The sequence below is a fragment of the Miniopterus schreibersii genome (assembly GCF_964146895.1).
Source record: "Miniopterus schreibersii genome assembly, chromosome: 14".
Taxonomy (NCBI): Eukaryota; Metazoa; Chordata; class Mammalia; order Chiroptera; family Miniopteridae; genus Miniopterus; species Miniopterus schreibersii.
The window spans coordinates 32,290,058-32,311,868 of NC_138114.1; the positions used below are offsets into that span (position 1 = coordinate 32,290,058).

The following is a 21,811-nucleotide window of genomic DNA, read 5'->3' on the forward strand; positions in this document are numbered from 1 at the left end:
TCATATATGATTTAGTCTGGATACTTGAGGCTAAGGGTCTCACCTTTAAGAACTGAGAGTCCCCTGGAATTTATAATGTCTGCTCTCTTCTTAGTCTAACAGCCTTATATGCATTAGTTTGAATCAGCAGGGTGTCAGTGTGAGACGCATTCATCAGGGTGCCATCATAGAAACAGGTCAAAGAAATTAGAGGACTCTTGGAGTATCATTAAGGAGAGATACCTGAGTCAAGCAGACTTACCCAACAATTACAGTTAATAATGTGAGGCTCAGATAATGCCAAGCAGGTAAACACACCCCTGGAAAGTTCAGGCAAACACGACCCTGGTGAGAAGTACCTGAAGAAAGGCTGTTTGGTTAGGACCTGCTACTCCCACACAATGGACCACACAGACTCCTTTTGCCTGGGTGTGTCACCCTACCAGAGCCAGATCCATTACACAGAAGAATGAAACTAAGGCAGTGGGATGGGCTCTCTGCCAGGGCCGCGAAACACAGCCTGTCGTGAGCAGGACACTCTTGTGCTACCTCTCGGGACCAGGCTCAAGCAGCGCATAGTGCTAGCTACCTAGTTCTCCCCTGCGCCATCATTGCAAGACACGCTAATAAATTCCTTTCCATGAAGGCCGTGCCAATGCTCACTCCCGCCGTCAGAAGAAAACTACTCATTTATTTCATAACTAGAGTTATTAAATCTCCTTTGATTAATATATTGGTCATTATATTTCTTTTTCTGCAAACTATCCATTTCCTTCTCCTGTCCAGTTACCTTTGGACACTTAATTGATGTTGGTGTCTTCCTTTCTTCCTCCTTTCTTTCCTTATGAAAAAGTTACCATTTTAGATTTTTCATGGGATGAGTCTTGAATAATTAAGCATTTTACTTGTTAAAGGACAACTAGAAGTCTGTTTCTACTCCCTCCCACAGTAGTGTTGTAGAAGAGTACACCAAATTTCACTTTGATAATGCTCTTTGCTGACAAAAGTATTGATATTTCCGTTCGCAGGAAGATCCCAAATGTGGCAGCTTTTAGCAGCAGCGTGCTGGATGCTTCTTCTGGGACCTCTACATGGTTACCCCAAGAAAGGAAGCACCACAAACCCTGAAGCTCAGATGAATATTGTAAGTCATTCATTAAGGAAAAAAATTAAGATAAGGAGTTATGAAGCTATCATCCTTTTTGTTATAATTGGCGTGCTTGCCTAGTTTTCAGCAGTTTTAAATGGACTGGGTCTGTGCCTGCCCCTGGTCCCTGATGCGAATAAGTCTAACGGTTGGCAGATCTGGTTCAAGTTGGGGGGTAATTGTCCCTCTCCTGGTGGCTGAGCTGCCATCTGAAGGCGGCCGCCTGAAGAAGTTCTGAGTTCACGCTGCTGGTCTCTGCAGCATCCCTGAGTTCCCCCCGGGCTTTCCGCAGGAGCAGTGTCTGCCATCTGTCAGCTCTATGACTGTGCCCTTCAGGTTAGTAAGCCAGGGCTGGTTTCGGTGGTTTTCAACCAAAAGTATCTCAACATGAAGGAATTGATGCCAGAAGTGGAATGAAACGCAGCAGAGTGACAGAGTGGAATAGAGCTGGGGGAAGAAAAAAGACAAGTGACCGAGGCCTGCTCTGGCTCTCTTCTAACGGGATACTCCACACTCCTGTACACGCTTCTACATACTGATGCACCCACACCGGTGTGTTAGAAGGTTAAGGACAGAACTGTCAAGGTTTTAAATGAGCGTCTCTTCTTGTCTCTCTCTGCACCGTATCCGGCAGGTACCCCCATCTTCTACCGCCTGCTGAACTCACAGTCTGTGAATATATGTCCTTAATCCAAGTTCCCCCTTTCCTCCCATATTCACACACATGTTCTTCTCCAGGGTCTAAATGCTTTTAGGTTCTTAATTATTCTATAATGATAATAAAAATAGACATGATCAAGCACTTACTTTGTGCTGGGCACTGTGCTAGGTTCTTTATGTATAATCCTCACAACAAATTCATGAAGAATTACTGCTATTATCTTTATTTTACAGTTGAGGGAAATGAGACACAGAAAGGTTAAGTAATTTTCTAAAAGTTGCACAGCTGATGAGAGGAAGAGTTGGAATTCAGTGTCATGCTGTTAGTCTCTAGAGTCTGAGCTCATAACCACTGCTTCACATGGCCCCATAATGTATGCCTGGCATGGGCAAATGCATAATTTTGTGGTAAGGGCATGCTTTGGAGCTAAACTTACTTTGGCTTTAATTTTGTCTTTATCTTTTCCTAGTTATACAATCTCAGACAGATTTGTTAATCTTCCAGAAACTTAGTTTTCTCAACTGCAAAAAGGGTATAATTTTCTCTGAAAGGCCACCTATTAAGATGAATAAAACAGGAGAGATGAACTGTCTTCTATGCAATAAACAATAGTTCCCCTCTTCCTTGCATGGCTGTGGCTCGTATATCTTTTGTTTACCCCTCTAGATACACCCTGTATTCTTTCCCACCATTTTCTTTGTCCAAGAGGCTGATCTGTAAGAACTAGGTTGGCAAATTCCCTCGAGCTTTGGTTTTCAGTTCATTTCATCCAACGGAAACCTTGAGCAGGAGATCAGAAGGGAGGAGGAGAGTGACGTCAGATGAGTTATTGTCCTGGAGGTCACCTTAGGCAGGCCGTCTCCCTCCGCTAAAGGTCACACTCCCCTCCCTGTGGCCCTCTCTACCTGACTTTCTCGTTGTGATTCTGGTAGCCACTTCCTCGCATCTCCTTCCAGGTAGAAGGGTGGGAACAGCTCACTTGTCACTAGCCACAGGGCACTACACAGTCCTCTGTGGTTTCCCTCATCAGATGACCATATAATTTCTTGTCAAAACATTTTGAGAATGAGCTAGGGTGTGTTAATAATGCCAGGCCGGGAAACCCAGGGTGTGTAGCCGCCCAGCCTCGCCTCGCCCAGGCCTTTGCATGCATCCATCCCCTTCTGAAACCCTCCTTCAGCTCTTCTGACTTCCCTGCTTTATCTGTCTCAACACGCAGAGGAAGCTAGGCTGTGACTGAGGGCGCTGCATTGCAATGCAGGAATAAAAGTCAAGAGGTTACATCATAAACACATGCAATTTCTTTTCCTCTTTTCAGAGCCAGATTATTTCCTACTGGGGCTATCCTTGTGAAAAGTATGACGTTGTGACAAGTGATGGGTATGTCCTCGGAATTTACAGGATTCCTCACGGAAGAGGGTGCCCGAGAACAGGTAGGGTTTATTTGTTATGAAAGGGACATTGGCTAAAGCAGAGACCCCTAGATGCGCCGATACAGCAAATCAGCTTTTGCTCTGAACCTGAGCCCGGGGTCCCCCAGGAGAGGAGGAAAACCATTGCCTCCACCTCTCCCACCCCCTTTCGTGGGTCTAACCCTCTGGCAGTTGTTGGGAACTGTCAGCACACTGCTTAGTTAGCCTTTCCTTCTTCACTTTGTCCTACCTCTTGAAAAACACAAAAGGGGAAGTTGGTCTTACTGTAGCGATGACCCCTTTCCAGCTTGCAACCAGAAACCGAGAGGTCCTTGTGATGCTCTCCCCGACCCCTGCGCACGCCAGCCCTGCGGGCCTGTTCCCTTCGCCTCGCGCGTCCCCCGGCTCCACCGTGGCTCAGGCTCAGGCTCGAGCGTTATTGTCACTTCTTGTTTCAGCTGGTACAATAGCTCTCTAACTGGTATTCTGTCCGTCATAGCTAGTCCTCCACCCGGGTCGGTGGGATTTTATTTCTTAAGTAAATCTGCCCCTATTAGTTCCATACTTAAATTTAATTCAAGAGCCATTTCTAGCTCCCTACAATATAGGTTGATATCTGTAGAGAAAAGAGAGGTCCATCTGGTAGGAACTCGACTTTCTTTTCCGATTTTTTTAGTTCCCTTTGTTCTTTGGAATGTTGTACAACAAACTCCCTAACATCAGAAGCATTAATTATTTAAAGAGAAAATCTAGACCGGAGTGGTGTTGACGTAACAGACCCATCGATTCCCCAGAATAACTCTATTTTCTTTATAAATGCTCATGAGAACTTTGTTCCCACAAACTTTTATCTTATGGACTCTGCTAGGCAGCTGCCAAAATGCATGGGATGGAAAGCTGTCTCCAAATTGAGAAGCTGCCTGAGGGCTCAGATCAGAGAGGGGCCATGGACTATGACTGCTGTTTGGCCGTACTCAACTTTAGTAGAATTTGGAATACCTCTTCTTTCTGTTTTCTGAAAAGGTGGACAGAGGGGCTGAGTTCCTCGTTCCAGATGGCTGAAGGCTCTCTGAGAGTCCATTCTAGCGCCCCCAATCTCAGGAAGCTGGTGTAGCACCAAACATAACCTGAGGGAGCGTCACAAACGGTTTATAAAAGCCCCCCAAAATCCCCGTCACTCCTGTCTCCTCTCTGAGTTTTCAACACCATTTCCCAGCTTCCTTCTGTTTCCTTTCTGTTTCTTAGTCAAACTGTTTCAATTCTACATTATGAATAGGATTTTTATATCAAATTAACAATTTTACATTGCATAACATTTCACTTCAGTCCTTGAATTTTTGCTCTCTGAAAGGACAAGTCAAATTAAGCAGTGTGTGTAGAATCTAGCATAGTGCCTGGCATTCAACAAATGGCCTTCGCATGGTTTTTGTTGTTATTTTGAGAAAAAGTTAGCTTTGTTATGAGATACTTCTTGAGGAACAAAATACTATTAATATGAATAATAATAGAGCAAATATTCACTGTGCTGGGCAGTCTTTTACGTATTTTAACTCTAACTTAATTCTCGTGACTACACTATGAGGTAAGGTGTTTTTGTTACCCATTATGCAGATAAGCGAACTAAGTTAAGCATAAAGAGGTTAATACATAGTAAAGTAGATTTTGAACCAGGACACTCTGACTTCAGCACCTATAGAACAAAACAATGCATTACATATAATCCAAATTGTATAAAGAGAAAAATAAGACACAGAGAAGATAAATAACTTGCCAATAAGTAGTTCAGAAAGGACTAGGACCTAGGTTTGCCTGGCACCAAATTTCATCTCTTAATGTCTCTTCTATACAACAGGAAGTCAGGAAAGAGAATTTTCTTGTAGACACTGAGGAAGCTGAAGTGAAATTCTTGTTGCCTATGTTTTGCAGCTCCAAGACCTGTTGTGTATTTGCAACATGGCTTAGTTGCATCTGCCACTAACTGGATTTGCAACTTGCCCAACAACAGCTTGGCTTTCCTTCTGGCAGAATCTGGTTATGATGTGTGGATGGGGAACAGCCGGGGAAATACCTGGTCCAGAAAACACTTGAAATTTTCACCCAAATCACCAGAATTCTGGGCCTTCAGGTAAGAAGATACATAGTAATAAAGCATGTACTTTATTCATAAATATGAATGAACACCCTTTGATTTTTCTCTTTCTGTCCAAATGCATCCAATGGAATTCACAAGAAAGAAACAAACAGTTCCTCCTCTACCCAGACTTTCTTTACAGGCTCTGAAAAAAATGCATTTATTATTGCATTTATGTTTGTTTTTAAAACCCCACTTGCTGGTGGATGTGTGCATGTACATGTGTGTATGCAAAGTATATATGCAAAAAAATAAAAATGCAAAGGTCAGCTTTAGAAAGGTTGCTTCCAAGACTACCACTTTGTCCATGTGGACCCCAAAAGAAGTTGACATGGTACTCTTATTAAAGAGGAAAAATGAAATTGATTAAGAAATGGGACCCGAAACAAGGTTCTAGTTGAAAAGCCTGAGAACCACTCATTCATGATAAGCCAAGAGTGAGCCTAGTCCTTGTACGCAGATGACACTCAAATGTTTACTCAACAAGTAGTGAAAGAACTCTGCCCTCCATAGGCTGGCAGTGCTGAAACCTGCCCCTGGAGCCAGGTCTTAGTCATGGAGTCAAACTCCTGCCTTTGCATAGGAGCTAAGAACCATTCCTTGAAGGTTATTAAAGCTGTTTGTTCTTTCGCCTCATTCCTGACTTATTCCTGGAAGTGATTTTGCATTTCCTAATTCCACCCCCAGTGCAGTTGTGTCATTGAACTATTGCAAATTACAGGATGATTCCCTAGGTGAGTGTTTTCCCAACTACACACATGAAAAGAAGCACCCGAGGGGATTGATAAATGCTCAGATTACCAGGCGTCTTTCCTGTTTCAGCCTTTCTGGGCTGAGGTCTGCAAATCTGTTTGCTTTATTCTAGGTAATTGTTCTTTTTAAGGGAGTTTGGTAAGTCTGCTGTAGAATTTAGTGAAATATGACTAGCCTTTTAAGAAAAGCCTTTGTAGACCTTTGCAAGTCAGATTTTTCTGATTCCATTTTCTTAATAGTGTTACTCTTGCAATTAAGGTGACATCCTCAAAAGTCACAGAGACCTATAATATCATATATTCATTCTAGTCTTATATTTAACAAAGCTAATGTCTGCAATGAATGTTTGAATTTTGCAGGCTTACCCATGAGAAGTGTTTTCCCAATTTTGTTGTGTTTTTTTTTTTTTTCTTTGGCAGTTTGGATGAGATGGCTAAATATGATCTTCCAGCCACAATTGATTTCATTGTAGAGAAAACTGGACAGGAGCAACTCTTCTATGTGGGCCACTCCCAAGGCACCACCATCGGTGTGTTTGGGGCAAGTGTGATCTGAGAGTGTCAGAGGATCTTCTTCCATATTCATGAAGGGGGTCAGGATTTCTTCCCTCTGTGCAGTCTCTTGCTTGGGGAGTTGAGTTAGGAAACCATCTCCTCTGACTGATTTCTGAAGATTAAATTAAACGAGGACCACAACAGTGATTTCCTTCCTGTAGGACTGAATCTGTAGATTAATAAATAAGCCAGAAGGAGAGAGAATTATTCATTTGTGTACACAACAAGTAATTTTCAGACACTGGGTTAGATGCTGGGAAAGCAGAGGTAAATATGGTATATACATCTTTCCTTTAAAGAACTCGCAGTCTAGCGAGGACACCAAAAAGAAGACAGAGAATTACAAATCCCAAGGGCTATAGGTCACAGTCAGTGTGCCTTTCATTTCCCAGGGTCACTCAGGTAGGCCGGGTGTGGAGGGGGCCTTGTTGACAATACCAGGAGGCACTTCACGCCCTTCAGTGCTCCCCTGCAGACTTCAACAATGCCAACAGCATTTCCACCAGTCTCTTTTCTGTATCTTAATCCTAATCAGGTTTCTAGTATAAAGTAGGTTTCTCTATACCTGAACTATACTGTGCACCTTACATACATTCTCTCATTGGGAACTACAAACAAGTGAGACCATCATCCATATTTTACGAATGGCTGAATATAGAAATCCTTTGTCGGGGTGATCCTGACAAATAATACCTCAAGTTATATATATATGTATATGTATTTTAACCTTCAAAAGAACCATTCTATGAGAATTCTATTTTCCACATTTACAGACTAAGAAAACTGAGACACACAGGGGAGGTAACTTGCCCGTCTTCACACAGCTAGTGAATGGGAAGCCAAAGTTATAGCTCAGTTTTGTCTGATACTAAAGACTGTGGTTGAGCGAGAATGGCCCTAGGAGTTTGCCTAGACATGCCCCACAAGGGCTGTTTGAACCCTCTCTGCAACTCTTGTACTCTCCAGGGACAGAAAGCACTTTATTCTGAATTAGCCAATTCCATTCTTGAGAAGTTTAGAAAATCTTTTCCTACAAATGGTGTTAACCCTGAGTTATTTTGTGTTTGTTTTGTTGTTGTTTTTAATATAACTACTTCTGTCATTGTTTAAAAGAAATTAAGAATTGTTTTAAATTTGTAAACTCGCGTCTTCTTCCCTTTCAGCTTTCATAGCATTCTCTACAAATCCAGAGCTGGCTAAAAGGATTAAAATATTTTTTGCACTGGCTCCAGTCATTACAGTGAAATACACCCAAAGTCCTTTGAGAAAATTAACAACTCTTTCCAGAAAAGCAGTTAAGGTATGTGACCTTCCCCAAGTTCAAATCTGTAGTAACTAAAACTAGCTCTGTTCCCACTAATTTCAACAGAAGAAAACCAAATGACACTTTACAAACCTCTGATACTGTAATAGGTGCTGGAGATATCCATGTAGGGTTACTGATGCTGTGCAATTTAAACAATAGAGTTCAGGAGGCCCACTCTGATGCCATTCTACCCTATTGTGTTCATCAACGTCTTCTCTCCTGTATATCATTCCTCAATTACAGACAAAGAAAATGCTGATTTGAGTAACTGATTTCTTTAATTGAGTAGGTTAAATTTCTCTCCAATGGCCCCTGGTTTCTGAGGGGCAGTATAGAGTACTGGCTAAGATCACAGCATGAAGCCAGATGCCATGGTCTTTGGCCCCAGATGTTTCTGCTAGCTGACAGCTAACTAAGCTGATCATTTACTCAGTCAAGGAGAATTGGTCTAGGCAGGCTGGTGTGTTTTCCTGTTGCATATTAATATGGGCTTCTCCCATAGTAGACAAAAGGTAATCATAGTGTATAATTGAAATCAGTGATTTAAATTAAAGCAGATAAAACTGAGACCATTTTTATAGAATCCAGGGATTTTGGTTGGTAAGAGGTAAGCAAATTAGCTTATGGTGAGTCAATTCCATACCTATGTAACCCAGAAACGCAGCAGCAGGAAAACCACCAAACAACATGGAAAATGCTCACATTTTCCTCTTGGTACTTTGGCCATAGAGATTCATTCTAGCCTGGTCCCCTGTATTGGGAAAATAACGCAATTCAGAGATATTTTGAGCTGGTGGGCTCTTCCTATTTTTCTCAGTTTGCAAAACTTTGCTTCAACCTTTCACGTGCTTTGATAAGCCTGTGGTATACTGCAGTTCAATTCAATTCTGTGAAAAGATGTCTAGGAGCTATTATTTCAAAAGCATAGCATCAGGAAACAGCTATGTCTAGAAAGTTATATTTCAGCTGATTCATATGACTGAAAATTAGGGTGCACGTGAGAGTTGTGGGAGACTTGACTAAGGGGAGAGTAGGGAACAGTAAATAGAAAGCAGTTACTCCATGTTAAGGAGTTTAGATTTTGTTCTGTTTGTAATGGGAAGTCAGTGAAAAATGTTAAGCAGAGAAATGGCTTGATCAGATTTGTACTTTTAAAAAGGCTGCCCTGAAAGAGCTTTAACTGCAATAGAGGAACTACCATATGTAATCCACTAATTCCTAGTAGAAATTCCAGCATTCTAATGACAGAGGCAGGGGCGGGAGGGGGGGAAGGTAGGCAAAACCAGAGAAAAGTGAAAATGTTTCTAGTTTTTGGAATTACATAAGACTTCTTGGATGAGGTGGCATTTGAGTTTGGGCTTAAGGGCCAGATTTCAATATATAGGGTGGTGTAGGACGTCTTTCCAAACCAAAAGGATAACATGAACACCATTGAAGTAGTAAAGCTCAAGCCATGGGAAGCCACATGTAACTGACTTTATTAGAGCTTTACATTTGTAAAGAAGGGAATGAAAAATAATATTGAAAATGTAGGAGTAAATTCTGAAAGGATTTGAATGCCAAGTTAGTAAATTTGGAATTTATTCTATAAGTAATGGGTGACCAGGATAAATATTTGCACGTGGGGAATGGCATGTATAATGCTCTTTTTAATGAAGTTTCTCCTCATAACCAAATGGAAGTAGATGGGAGTAAAGGACATCAAGAGGGGCAAAAGATAAGGAGAGTGGTTATGGGATTATTGCTACACTTCAGCTGATAGATGTTGAGAACCTGAGCCAGAGTTGTGCAAAAAAAAAAAAAAATCTACAGGATTTGACAATCAAATAGGCATTGTATAAACTTTGAAGGGATGGAGCTTTCTTTCTCTTCTATTATTAGCCAATGTTCTCAGGCGTATTTGGAGAATGGCTTCCTCTTTCAGTGGAGAGCTGGACTGAGATGACTCTTTCCCTACCTTTAGAGAATTTTTTTTATTGATCTATGAGTTCTTTTCAATCACTCTTTCATTTCAATTCAATTCAACTCAATTTACATTAGACACCAGCTAAAGGACTTGAGTCAGATAGAACCAAGTTCACATTCTGATAAGTGGTTAATATCCAAAATATTCTAAGAACTCATATAATTCAATAGCAAAAAGCAAGTAATTTAATTTAAAAATGGGCAAAGGACCACAAATGTTTTCAAAGAAAACATACAAATGACCAATAGGTATATCAAAAGGTGCTCAACATTATTAAGCATCAGGAAAATGGACATTAAAACCACAGTGAGATATCACCTCATACCTGACAATAATAACCTCATACCCATTAGAATGGCTATCATCAGAAATAACAAATGTTGGTGAGAGTGTGGAGAAAAGAAAACTCTACATACTATAGTATTGGTGGACGTGTAAATTAGTTTGGCCCTTATGGAAACAGTATACAAGTTCCTCAGCAAATTAAAATATGAAAATGAAATAAGAACATAAAAATGCCAAAAGAAAAGAAGAAATACTTCTATCTGCAACAACATGGAAGAAACTGGAGGGCTTAATGCTAAATGAAATAAGCCAGACAAAGAAAGACAAATACTGTATGGAATGACTTAGATATGGAATCTAATTTTTAAAAGCAATTTTGTACAGAGAATAAAATGGTAGATGTCAGCACTCTTTTAAAAAATAGGTTCTATTATTAAATTATCATGTAGGTAGTTACATAGGAAGAATTACAATGTGTTAAGTGGATTAAATAAATTTTCAGATATGATGTCCAAGGGTCCCAGTGATTGTGACAAAGTGAGTAAGAGGCCAGAATAAATTAGATAATTTCTGCAATAGTTAATTATTGCTTTCCAGACATAAAGAAGTATGATTTGAACGAGTTTAACATATCGTAGCCTCTCCCTCCTTTACTTGCTTCCTCCCTCTCTCTCGCTTCCTCTCTCTGGCATGAAGGGTTATATTAAGTCATGACATATCATATACTTCATCAATATTCCATGGAATATAAAATATTCCATTAAATGAAGATTACCTTTGACTGCATAAGATAACTATTTTTCAAACTCAGAATTTAACACATTGTAACCGGTAGGAATTCACTAGATCTAGTTTACCAACGATAGTGTAAGATATTGTAGTGCATTAGTGCAATAAAAGTAAATGCTAAGTACTGGTCTTTAGTTGTAATTGCCAGTTAATGAAGGATTCCAGAATATGAGATATGACAGTTTTCTACTATAAATGGGTGTTTCCAAAAGTTTTAAGAATCAAAAAATATCTTTTCAGCTTTATATCTATATTATTATCCTAAGATTATAAAACTAAGTTATTGGAAAACAAAGGCAAGATTGGACTTATAGCACAGGAATTATATACTAATTTATGTTTTAATTTCAAGGATTCTTAAATTTTAAAAGATAAGTCTAACTTACTTGCAATATTGCTTGAAATTCCACTAGTAGAGATTCACTTCTTTGAGTTAAGCTTTTGCCTCTAAAAAGAGTTTATTAAAAGATTCTGGAACGAATGACTCATTAAGTCTTTATCAGTCACTAAATATAATAATAATAATATTGTTTTTGGAGTGTTTACTATTATTTTCACAACAGCCCTACTTAGGGCATGTTAAGTTTCTATTTTATAGTTGAGAAAATTCAGGATAATAGAAATGAAATACTTTACTAAAGTATAAGAGACAGAGTCCAAAAATCAAACCAAGGTATCACTGACTTTAAAGCCTTAACAGTGTTCTATGGGGACTAGTATCTTAGGGGGTGTTAAAAAATATGCTAAGTAAAGGATCTTGGGAAAAAGAGGTGAGTTGGGAGAACTACAAAGACAAAACTTAACAGGCCTCTCATTTTCACTGAGGTCTAAGTTGTAAGCAGATATCATCTTCTGTCTAGTTCTTGTCTGAATTACCACTCATTTTTCATTCTTGACATGCACATATATGGAATTATATCATGTCTTAAATTGAACTTGCAGGTGTTATTTGGTGACAAGATGTTCTCTCCTCATACATTACTTGAACAATTCATTGCCACCAAGGTGTGTAACCGGAAGCTATTTCATCGTATCTGCAGCAACTTCCTATTTTCTTTTTGTGGATTTGATCCAAAAAACTTAAATATGGTACGTGTAAGTAGTTGGATCCAGGAAAGCAATTGTTTTGTTAAACAATGGTTAGGAGATTTCATTCTAAATTGCAGAAAAAACACGTTCAAAGTCTGCTTTTTGTCTCCCGAAGTGTAATTAGCACATTCATGGCTTCCAACCAAAGCTGAGAGTCCACTTGCTTTAGTAGGAGAACTTTGGGAGGAGGTTCCTTGCTGAAAATTCTCATCAACTCTTGCTATTGGCCTAAATGCCACATTGAGAAGCCCTTCACTTGGTTTATAGCAATCACTTTGAAATTTATCTTGCTGTGCTTGAGCCCTATCTTTGACCTACTGAAGTAGACTTTCAGGGTGTGAGCTCAGGCATCCCTATTTTTTAAATCAATTTTCTACTTTCATTGGTGATGTGGAAATAGCCATTTTGTGGGCCACTTCTTTAATCCAAAGGGACAAAGGGGTAGCTCTTCAATGACAGCTACACATTCCCTGTTCAAGGGATACTGAGAGGAATAAATGTCAGGGCTCTCGTCCAGTCCTCTCCAGCTTAACTGAGATCCTTTCCTTTTTTAGTTACCACTAGCTGACCCAAAGAGGAGGAATGGGAAGGAGAGTAAGTTACTGTTTACTCCCCACCTAGAGAGGAGATACGTTTGAAATCAGAGAGAAAGCTGAAGTTGATTTCTGCCTATGTCACAGATTCCGCCCAGAGACTTGTATCCCTCTGTCAGTGGAAAACACTGATTAACACTTTCCTTGCTCTCAAGCAAGATTTATAAAAGATCTTTTATGCAAAGCATGCCTTAGCCACGGCCTTTGCACATTCCTAAGAAAACTATGCTTGCCTATCACTTAGATGGAAGCATTTCATGCAGGCAAAGGTAAGTAAAAAGATCTTTAAGCAAACTCAATAGAGATCATTTAAAAAGCACCCTCTCAACAGGGTTTAAGAGTTTGCTAAAGAAAGACTTCACAAAATAACACAGTTGAACATGAATTGGGGGCCCTCATTGTACATTTATATAGTCAGATTGACTTTTTTTTTTTCAATGTTGAGGGCCGGACTATGGAGTATTACAATGCCTGCAAGAACTTTTACTTTAGTAGAGTATAACCAAGAATACCTAAGTAGAGCATTTGTAGAATTACACATGTCCAGAATTCAGCCCTAGAGATTTTAATATTGATTCATAGATTTGGGAAGCTCATAAATAGTTGCTTTTTTTTTTAAGTTCCAAGATGTTTCTGATGTTCACTTTGGTGGAAAAATAACTTTTTGTATACTATAAAAACAAAATGCAATTGAAAATATGAAAAAAATCAAAGGTTTTTAATATTCAGAATAAATTTAAATGTTAATGGCAGTTAAAATATTGGATGGATTACGTCCCACAAACTTTCAAAGGGCCCTGTAGAATATTTACCACATTTTAAAAATCAGAAAACAGAAAGGAACATTCAGATCTGTTCTCAATGTCTTACAATGAACGGCTTTCTCTGAATGTCCTTTGGGACACAACACTGGGTGAAGAAGGTCAATGAGACTTTTATTCCATGACTTTCTTGTCCACTTAGACCTGTCCCAAGTGAGGCTGGAAATAAAAGGTGGGATGTCTTTGACCCGTGGGATGCCCTCTGTGGGCTTTATGAAGACACTGCTCAGGACAGAAGAACAAAGCTAAGGGAAGGGAAAGTTCCTAAAGATGGGTTTCTTTGGTTAATAAGTCTTCAGAGGGTATGCTATATGTTTATTTCTAAAATAAGAACAGAGAAAAAATACTCAAATTGACTTGTGATGTGATTATATGATGAGCTTCCAAATGAGACATAATCTCTTTACTTTGCAGAGTCGCTTGGATGTTTATTTGGCACAGAGTCCGGCAGGAACATCTGTTCAGAATATGCTACACTGGGCCCAGGTACATGCTTCCTGTTTCTGATATGATGCAAACATATCTCTGCAAGACCCCCAAGGAGTGCTCCCAGAGAGCTCGCCACAGGGTTTTGCAAGCACCTGCCACTGTCCAGTTGATGTTTCTAGAATCATCATCAACTCATGTTGATTTTCTTTACTCCCCTTTTGTCTTCATGTCTTCAATGTCTGGAGTCTGGGCCTGGTTCCCAGATATTCTAACTGAATTCTGATTCTTAGATTAATCCAAACTGCTTTTTCTAGAGAAAGTTTGTGTGTCTTCTTCTGAGAAACCACTAGCTCTAATAGAACTTTATATGTCATGGTATAGGCTATTTCAGAAAGCCCTCATCCTCCAATGGACATATGCACCATTTCAGAGTGTGAAAATAAGGCTTTATTCAGAGAAAATTAAATATCAGGGAGGGATTAAAATAGACATGGTGTCTATTTTTACCCTCAGTTTAAGTTTTTTCTTTGTTTGTGTATTACTCTATTACTCAATATTTGATAATCTCAAAGATAAGTCAAATTCTATTAGTAGAGTTTCCTGACCCAAGTATGTATGACAGTGTGTGTGTATGGGGGTGGGGGAGAGATAAGTACTTCCCAAAGTTTTACTATATCTGAGATCTCTAGGAATTTGCATTTTAACCTTTACTCTGATACATTTGTTCCTTGCTTTAAGGTTTAAGATCACTGCTATAGGTAGCCTGAAACACTAGTTGAGGATTTCTGAAATTCTTTTTTTTTAATATGTCTTTATTGATTTCAGAGACAGGAAGGGAGAGGGAGAGAGAGAGAAACATCAATGATGAGAGAGTCATTGATCGGCTGCCTCCTGCACGCCCCCTGCGGGGCTTCGAGCCCGCAACCTGGGCATGTGCCCTGACCGGGAATCGAACCAGGATCTCCTGGATCATAGGTCGACGCTCAACCTCTGAGTCACGCCGGCTGAGCTCTGAAATTCTTTGAAGAGTTCCACCTCCAGAAGATAAGCCTTCATGTTTGTATAGGAAAAAGGATGTTGGATACATAGGGCCTCTTAATGGTGAGGAAAGACATTCTCTGATGGGCATGACCTTCCAGGCAATACAACTTTAACTTCATATTTATTGAGCACTTACTATGTGTTCTTCTGCTATTTATATACATGATTTCATTCAGTATCATCAAATTCATTCTCATAACCATCTTTCAATGAAAACATTGATATCCCCATTCTACAAATGTCATAGCCAATCCCTTATACATCTCACAGCTGACTCCTCTTAAAGAGCCCCCTTCTCTGACAGGAAGTCCTCTTTAGGATAGAAATGAAGATAAGAGGGTAAAATATTTGGTCATAAGTTACATAGACAAGGATGAAGATGACGGTAGTAATATCAGTAAAAAGAGACTTGTTGAGCATTTCTGGGTCCTACATGTTGTCATGCGTTGCCCTATTTAATCTTCACAACCTACAAGAAGAATGTTATTGTCATTCGTATTTCACAGGTGAGAATACAGGTTTAGAGAAGATAAATATCTTGTCCTGGACCACAGATTAAATATCTCGTTAGACCTCGTTTGAACCGGGTCTATTTGACGCTAGAATCCAAGTTCCTAACTAGTACACTCTATTGCTTCCCATTGTTGAAAATTTGCAAAATTTCGATAGCAGAAGGCTTCTGCCTCTGTCAATATAAATCTGGTGGGAATCATTTAAAGCTAAAAGTCAAGTTTAAATCAATGAGTGCGAAAAAAAGAAACCCTTAGAGTAGTCTGAGGATAATTTAATGAAGTGCTTGAGGTAAAGGTAAAAATGATCTGTCTCTTCAAATCGGCATGTGTGGCAAATAACTGGAAAAGGAACCACTAGGCGTCTGAATGTTTCTGTTCTAATATCTGAAGTCTAAAATTAAAAAATGCAAAAATGGGCATGCATGGTGTCTCAGACATGCAGCCTGTGGCCACGTTACTGATAACGTGGCAGGATGTTTGGTCCTGCAGACAGGAGGCAGACACAGCCCTGCCACATCTCCCACAGGAAGCACTGGGAGTGTTCTGTGAACAAATGTTCCTTTCAATAGTAACACAATTGTTTAAGAGTAGGGAGTATAATTATAATATCCTAGACCACCTGGTAAGATAATAAGGTTTAAAGCTGTTTAATAATAAGGGCAGTCATTTTTTAATGTAGGAGATGTATAGATGGTGCCTTTAAAATATACATAAAAATTCCTTAAGCCAAGATTTTTAAGAATCATTCAATTCAGCAGCTTTTTAAACTTTTCTGTGTACAGCATTGTAACATTTAAAGGCATTACTGTCTAAGGATTTTCATTGGAAAATTATAGGGGGGAATAAAAGCTTGATGACCAATTTCATTCATTAGTATCAACTTGCATCATTTTTATTATTTGGCTTATTAATCTTTGTTGAATTTTAGCTCATGTGCTAAAGAGTGGGGCATAATGTCAATCTTTTCTATATATTTCTTGTTTACTGTCTTTAAATGTATGTTTTTTATATCATTTTAATGTGTTTATTCTTTTTATTTTATTATAGGCTGTTAATTCTGGTCTGTTCCAAGCTTTTGATTGGGGAAACCCTTATCAGAACATGATACACTTCCAACAGGTAACGTAATAACAATCATCAGTTTCATACTGCAAATGAACTGATAGATACAGGGTGGGGCAAAGTAGGTTTACAGTTGTGAGTACACAAAACACAGTTTATTCTTGTATTATTAATTGTTGTATTATTTTCCATATGAATAACTGTAAACCTACCTTTGCCTCACCCTATATAATATCCATTCATTAAGCACTTACTAGGTTCCATTCAAACTATGCCAGCTATTTTATATAGATCAGGTGTGACTTATTGGTTTCTTAGCATGTACCATATCATTATTTTTTATCTTCACAATGACTTTGCAAGGTTCAGAGAGGTTAGGTAAATTGTCAAAATTATTTAGCTAGTAAAAAACAAGATACGACCCAGGAGTTACTGGATCTAAAGTCCATTCTTCTTCCACTATACTTACTCCTTCTAAAAAAAAAAAGAAGCACTTGAGACCATATTTTAGAGAGACATAAAGACACATAATTTCTGTTTCTAGAGCATATTCTCTACTTCATATCCATCTCTCATAAAATGAGCTAACACTGTCTTATTAGTTCTTTGGAAAGTTGTTTGCTACTAATTTTTTAAAAACAGTACAGGATCATTGAAGATACAACAGACAGAAATATCCCCTTTAGGAAGAAGCAGTGCTATCAGCCAGAGAATGGTGTGTCAAGATATTTCTTGACATTATGAAAACTGGTCAGGGTACATGCCTAGGTTGCAAGCTAGATCCCCAGCAGGGGGCGTGCGGGAGGCAGCTGATCAATGTTTCCCTCTCACATTGATGTTTCTCCTTCTCTCTCTCAACAACCAAAAAAAAAAAAAAAAATCAATTAAAAAAAGAGATACATGGCTTTTACAAATCATGGATGTAGAAATTTGGAAATTTTTTGAAAAGCAAATTATCAGTGCCACCACAGTAACTACAATAGTAAAAATGCATAACTTCAACTGGTGTAAAAAATCTGATTTTTCTCCTAAACTGTTATAGTTATATGTGTGTGTGGGTGTGTGTGCCCAAACACACAAACATGCTATGTCAAAGTACCTTTTACTTTTGTAATTAACCAATTCCTTGCTTTAGCAAGAGTATATACCTGCTTTAGGAAAAGCTGTCAGATGATGGCCTCACCCTGTACGACTCAGATACCTGTTTGGATGAGACTTGACTCATAGGCATTAGCTTTGTCATATGCTTGCAGATTCTATTTTTTAAAATGGTGATTCAGGTTTAGCTATGACTGCTTTACTTAGGACTTTGGGAGAAAATCAGAAAACCCAAACAAACTGAGGGTAAACTGTATGCTTGTTTAAAAAGCAATAAACACAGTCACAACGATAAGTAACAACACTATAAATTAGACAAGTGTAATTACCGAAGTAATCACCAATCTTTTATTACTAAGAAAGTTAAAAAAAAATCTTGGCCAAAAGACACCATGTATCACTTGGACCCTAATCTTAACATTCATTTTTGCTTTGTCACCTTTCTAGGCTCCCCCGTTCATCCTTAGCAGGACATTAAATCACTGCAGGATAGGTATTCGGATTTCAGGAGCTCCTCAGATCCCCTTTGTGCCCTAGAGCCTGCTAATATTTGTAGCTGCCTCTGTGTTGTGTCGTCATATTTTCTTTCTCTGTATCTTTGCATTTAAATATCTGTGCTTTGTATCACTCTACTGAAAAAGCTGTAGAGTCAGGAAAAGCACGTTCTTTCCTCGGTTGCACTCTGCATTTGGGCCCTGCGTCAGGCGGCGCTGAGCGCATCCTCCCCTCGCATGCAGTGCCGGTGGGAGCTAGTCTGCACCCACCTCCTTCTCTGCCCCTCGCGTTGCCTCGCACACCCGCACATTCTCATTGACCGCTTGGCCCCGGGCTCAGGGCCGGCGCCTCCCAGTGCTACGGGCAGGGGCGATGTGCTTTAAATACTCAGGGACGCGGAGACTCAGACACCAGCCCGTCAGCTGGCAGTAACGCCTGCCTGAGTGTCCCCTGCAAAGGGAGTGCGAGCTGCACAGTCCCTGAGTCGGGGCTGCCTCGGGCCTATTTCTGGTTCTCTAAGAAGCCTCTCCCTAACAAAGGTCTCCGTGGAAGAATATTTATATTTGTCCTGTCTTAGCTTATTCACAATTTTGTTTGAAAAGGACACACTCCCAGTCCAACTGCTCCCAGAATGATGATCCCCCACAGAAATAACAGTCTCTTTTCTCTAGGATTCTTTTCTATTTTCCCAAAAGTGCAAATCAGAAATAGAATGGTTGCCTTTTTAAATTTACAACTCATATTGTTGCACCAAAGTGTTTTCAAGTAAACTGAATATTTTAATGTTTACATATCATTAAGTGTATCCTGATTGAACATTTTTAACATTTAAAGTGCATGCTTAAAAACTGATATTGTTACCTCTATAAAGTGAAAACTCTTTTTTTTTTTTCCTTTCTGTCTCTTTCGTTGTATTTAGCTTACACCTCCCTTATACAACATTACTAAGATGGAAGTTCCAACAGCAGTGTGGAGCGGTGGACAGGACAATGTGGCTGATCCCAGAGACATCGATAATTTACTGCCTAACATTACCAGACTTATTTATTACAAATTTATTCCACACTACAATCATGTGGATTTTTACCTTGGACAGGATGCACCCCAGGAAATTTACCAAGATCTAATTAGAATGATGGAGGAATGTTTCTAAAATTAAATACACTTATCTTTTTCTAAGCAAGCAAGTTTTCATGATAATAATGCCGCACACAGACCCGAAGGTGCCCTTTCCAGTAATTTTTACCTCCTTCTGTCCATGCCTTTGGTTAGTTCGCACTCCTTGAGTTAGGGAGGATCTGAGACTTGCTTCTGGAATTGGCAAAGGTGCTGGGATGTCAGTTCCTGATTCTGTTATGTAAGAAACCATCTTAGCAGGCGGGAGCAAGAGCTTCTCCTTGTTGGCTTGCTGAAGGAAGCAGATATGACAAGGAATCCCACCTAGAAAGGAACTGGGTCCGGCTTCTAGGATCTGCAGGGGGCCACCAGCCAATAACCTCCTAAGAGTCAGGACTCCATTCATCCAGCTGGAAGGCAATGAATTCTGCCTAAAATCCGAGCGAGCTTGGAAGCCCCTTCTTTCCCAGGAAAGCTTCCAGTTGAGAAAGCAACCTGGTCAACACTTGGATTACAGCCCGGTGACACCTTGAGCAGAGGACCTTGTATGCCATACCCTGAGTACTGACCCGCAGAAACAGTGAGGTAATAAAATAGATTGTTCTAATGGCTGCGTTTGTGGTAATTTGTTATCAGCAATAGTAAACTACTACTACTGTTAATAATAATAAACTATTATTATTGCTATTGTTATTATTATTATTTAATCTCTTTGGTTAGAAGGTTGAGAGACTCTGCCCTTATTTCCCTTTGTCTTAGTTCCCTTGGCCTGAGGAACTTCCCTCCAACATTGCTTGCTTTGCAGATCTGCTAGTGATCGATTTTTTTTAGTGTTTGTCTGAGAAAGTCTTTAGTTTGCCTTCATTTCTTCATTTTTTAAATTGTGGTTAGGACATTTAACAGGAGCTTTGACCCTCTGAATGGATCTTTAAGTGTATACTACAGTGCTGTCACCTATAGGTACTGTGTTGTACACAAGACCCCTAGAACTTATTTTTCTTGCGTAACTGAAACTTTACACCTGTTGAACAACCCTTCTTTTCCCCTCCCCCAGCCCCTGGCAGCCACCATTCTACTCTTTATATCTACAAGTTTGAGCATTTTATGTATTTCATATACATGTAGTATTTGTCCTTCGGTACCTGGCTTATCTCACTCATTATAATGTGCTTTACGTTCACCTGTGTTGTTCATATGGCAGGATGTCTTTTTTTGAGGCTGACTAGTGTTGCATTGTATGTATACACCACATTTTTCCTTAGGTTGCTTCCATACTTTGGCTATTGTGAATGTTGGAATAAACCAGGAGCACATATATCTTTTCAAGGTCCTGATTTTATTTCTTTTAGATATATGCATAGAAATGGGATTGCTGGATTACATGGTAGTTCTATTTTTAATTTTTTGAGAAACCTCCATACTGTTTTCCATAGCAGCCACACCAGTTTGTATCCCCACCAACAGTGTATAAAGGTTCCAATTTTTCCACATCCTCAACAACACTTGTCTTTTGTTTTCTGTTTATAGCCATCCTAACAGGTATGATGCCATATCTTATTGTGATTTTGATTTGCATTTCTCTGATGATTAGTGATGACTGAAAGAAGACTTACAACTGTGAGACTCCTTCCCGAGGAGGGAGGGAGGAGAGGGGAATGTGCACATCCTTAGAAAAGGTTTGAGAGGCTCCCAGAATCTCTGGCTGGGCTGATTGGTGAATTATTATTTTGCCTTCATTTCTGAAAGATATTTTTTTCTGACAATAGACTTTTAGATTGACCTGCTCGCCGTCTGACAACTGTTGTTTATTATTTTCGCTCCAATTTTCTAACTTTTATGGTAGGATGATAACTCCAAGCCCTGTTATTATTCTCTCATAGCTAGAAGCAAAAGTCAAGATTCTTTTTAAAAATTATATCATTCTGTTAATCTGTAACCAGTATAACTTTACATAAATTATAAAGAAAATGAAATAAAATAATATATAACTTAAAATTTTTAAGTTTTCTCTGTTTCATCTAAAATTGTCTATTTTACTATCAGTATGTCGCAAGAAACTATGATTGATTTAACCTTCTGAATCTAGATATAAGTAGGCACAGTCATAGAGAAGTGACTTGCCCAAGGCATATAAGTTAGTAAGATACTATTAGAACTATATTTTCAGAATGCTGATCAAATGTAGTATTTCTAGAACATACTTTCTCTGCAAAAGCTTTACTGCTTCCTCCTTAATAGTTTTAATTACAAATGTTTCCAACGACCCATCTTCCCTGTTATTTTTTTAAATGGGGTTTTCACCATAAAATATCAACATATCAGAATTTACAATAACTCTGCTTTTTATTTTATTCCATCAAATCCTAACTCCCTTATCTATCTTTGAAAATTTCCCATAATCTGAACTTCACCTGCTTTTCCAGTTATATTTTGCCTCTGCTTCCTTAACCAGATGCAAATCTTTTGTTCAAAAAAGATTTGTATACTCAAGTCTTCCCACACATCTTTCTCACTCTCATTGACAGAATTTGTCCACACCGTTTGCCTTAAACTGAATGGAAATATAATTAAA

At 39.1% G+C, this 21,811-nt stretch overlaps 1 protein-coding gene across 1 annotated transcript; it reads left to right on the plus strand.

Annotated features, from left to right (window-relative positions):
• Positions 1-1,018: 1,018 nt before the first annotated feature.
• On the plus strand, positions 1,019-19,850 carry LIPK (lipase family member K; the record flags this gene model as incomplete). Its single annotated transcript, XM_081158685.1, has 9 exons — positions 1,019-1,123; positions 3,106-3,220; positions 5,126-5,324; positions 6,503-6,612; positions 7,801-7,937; positions 11,926-12,072; positions 13,901-13,972; positions 16,516-16,587; positions 19,043-19,850. The coding sequence occupies 9 exons, from the start codon at positions 1,019-1,021 to the stop codon at positions 19,274-19,276; spliced, it is 1,191 nt and encodes a 396-aa protein (XP_081014811.1). The 3' UTR covers positions 19,277-19,850.
• Between the last annotated feature and the right edge of the window lie 1,961 nt (positions 19,851-21,811).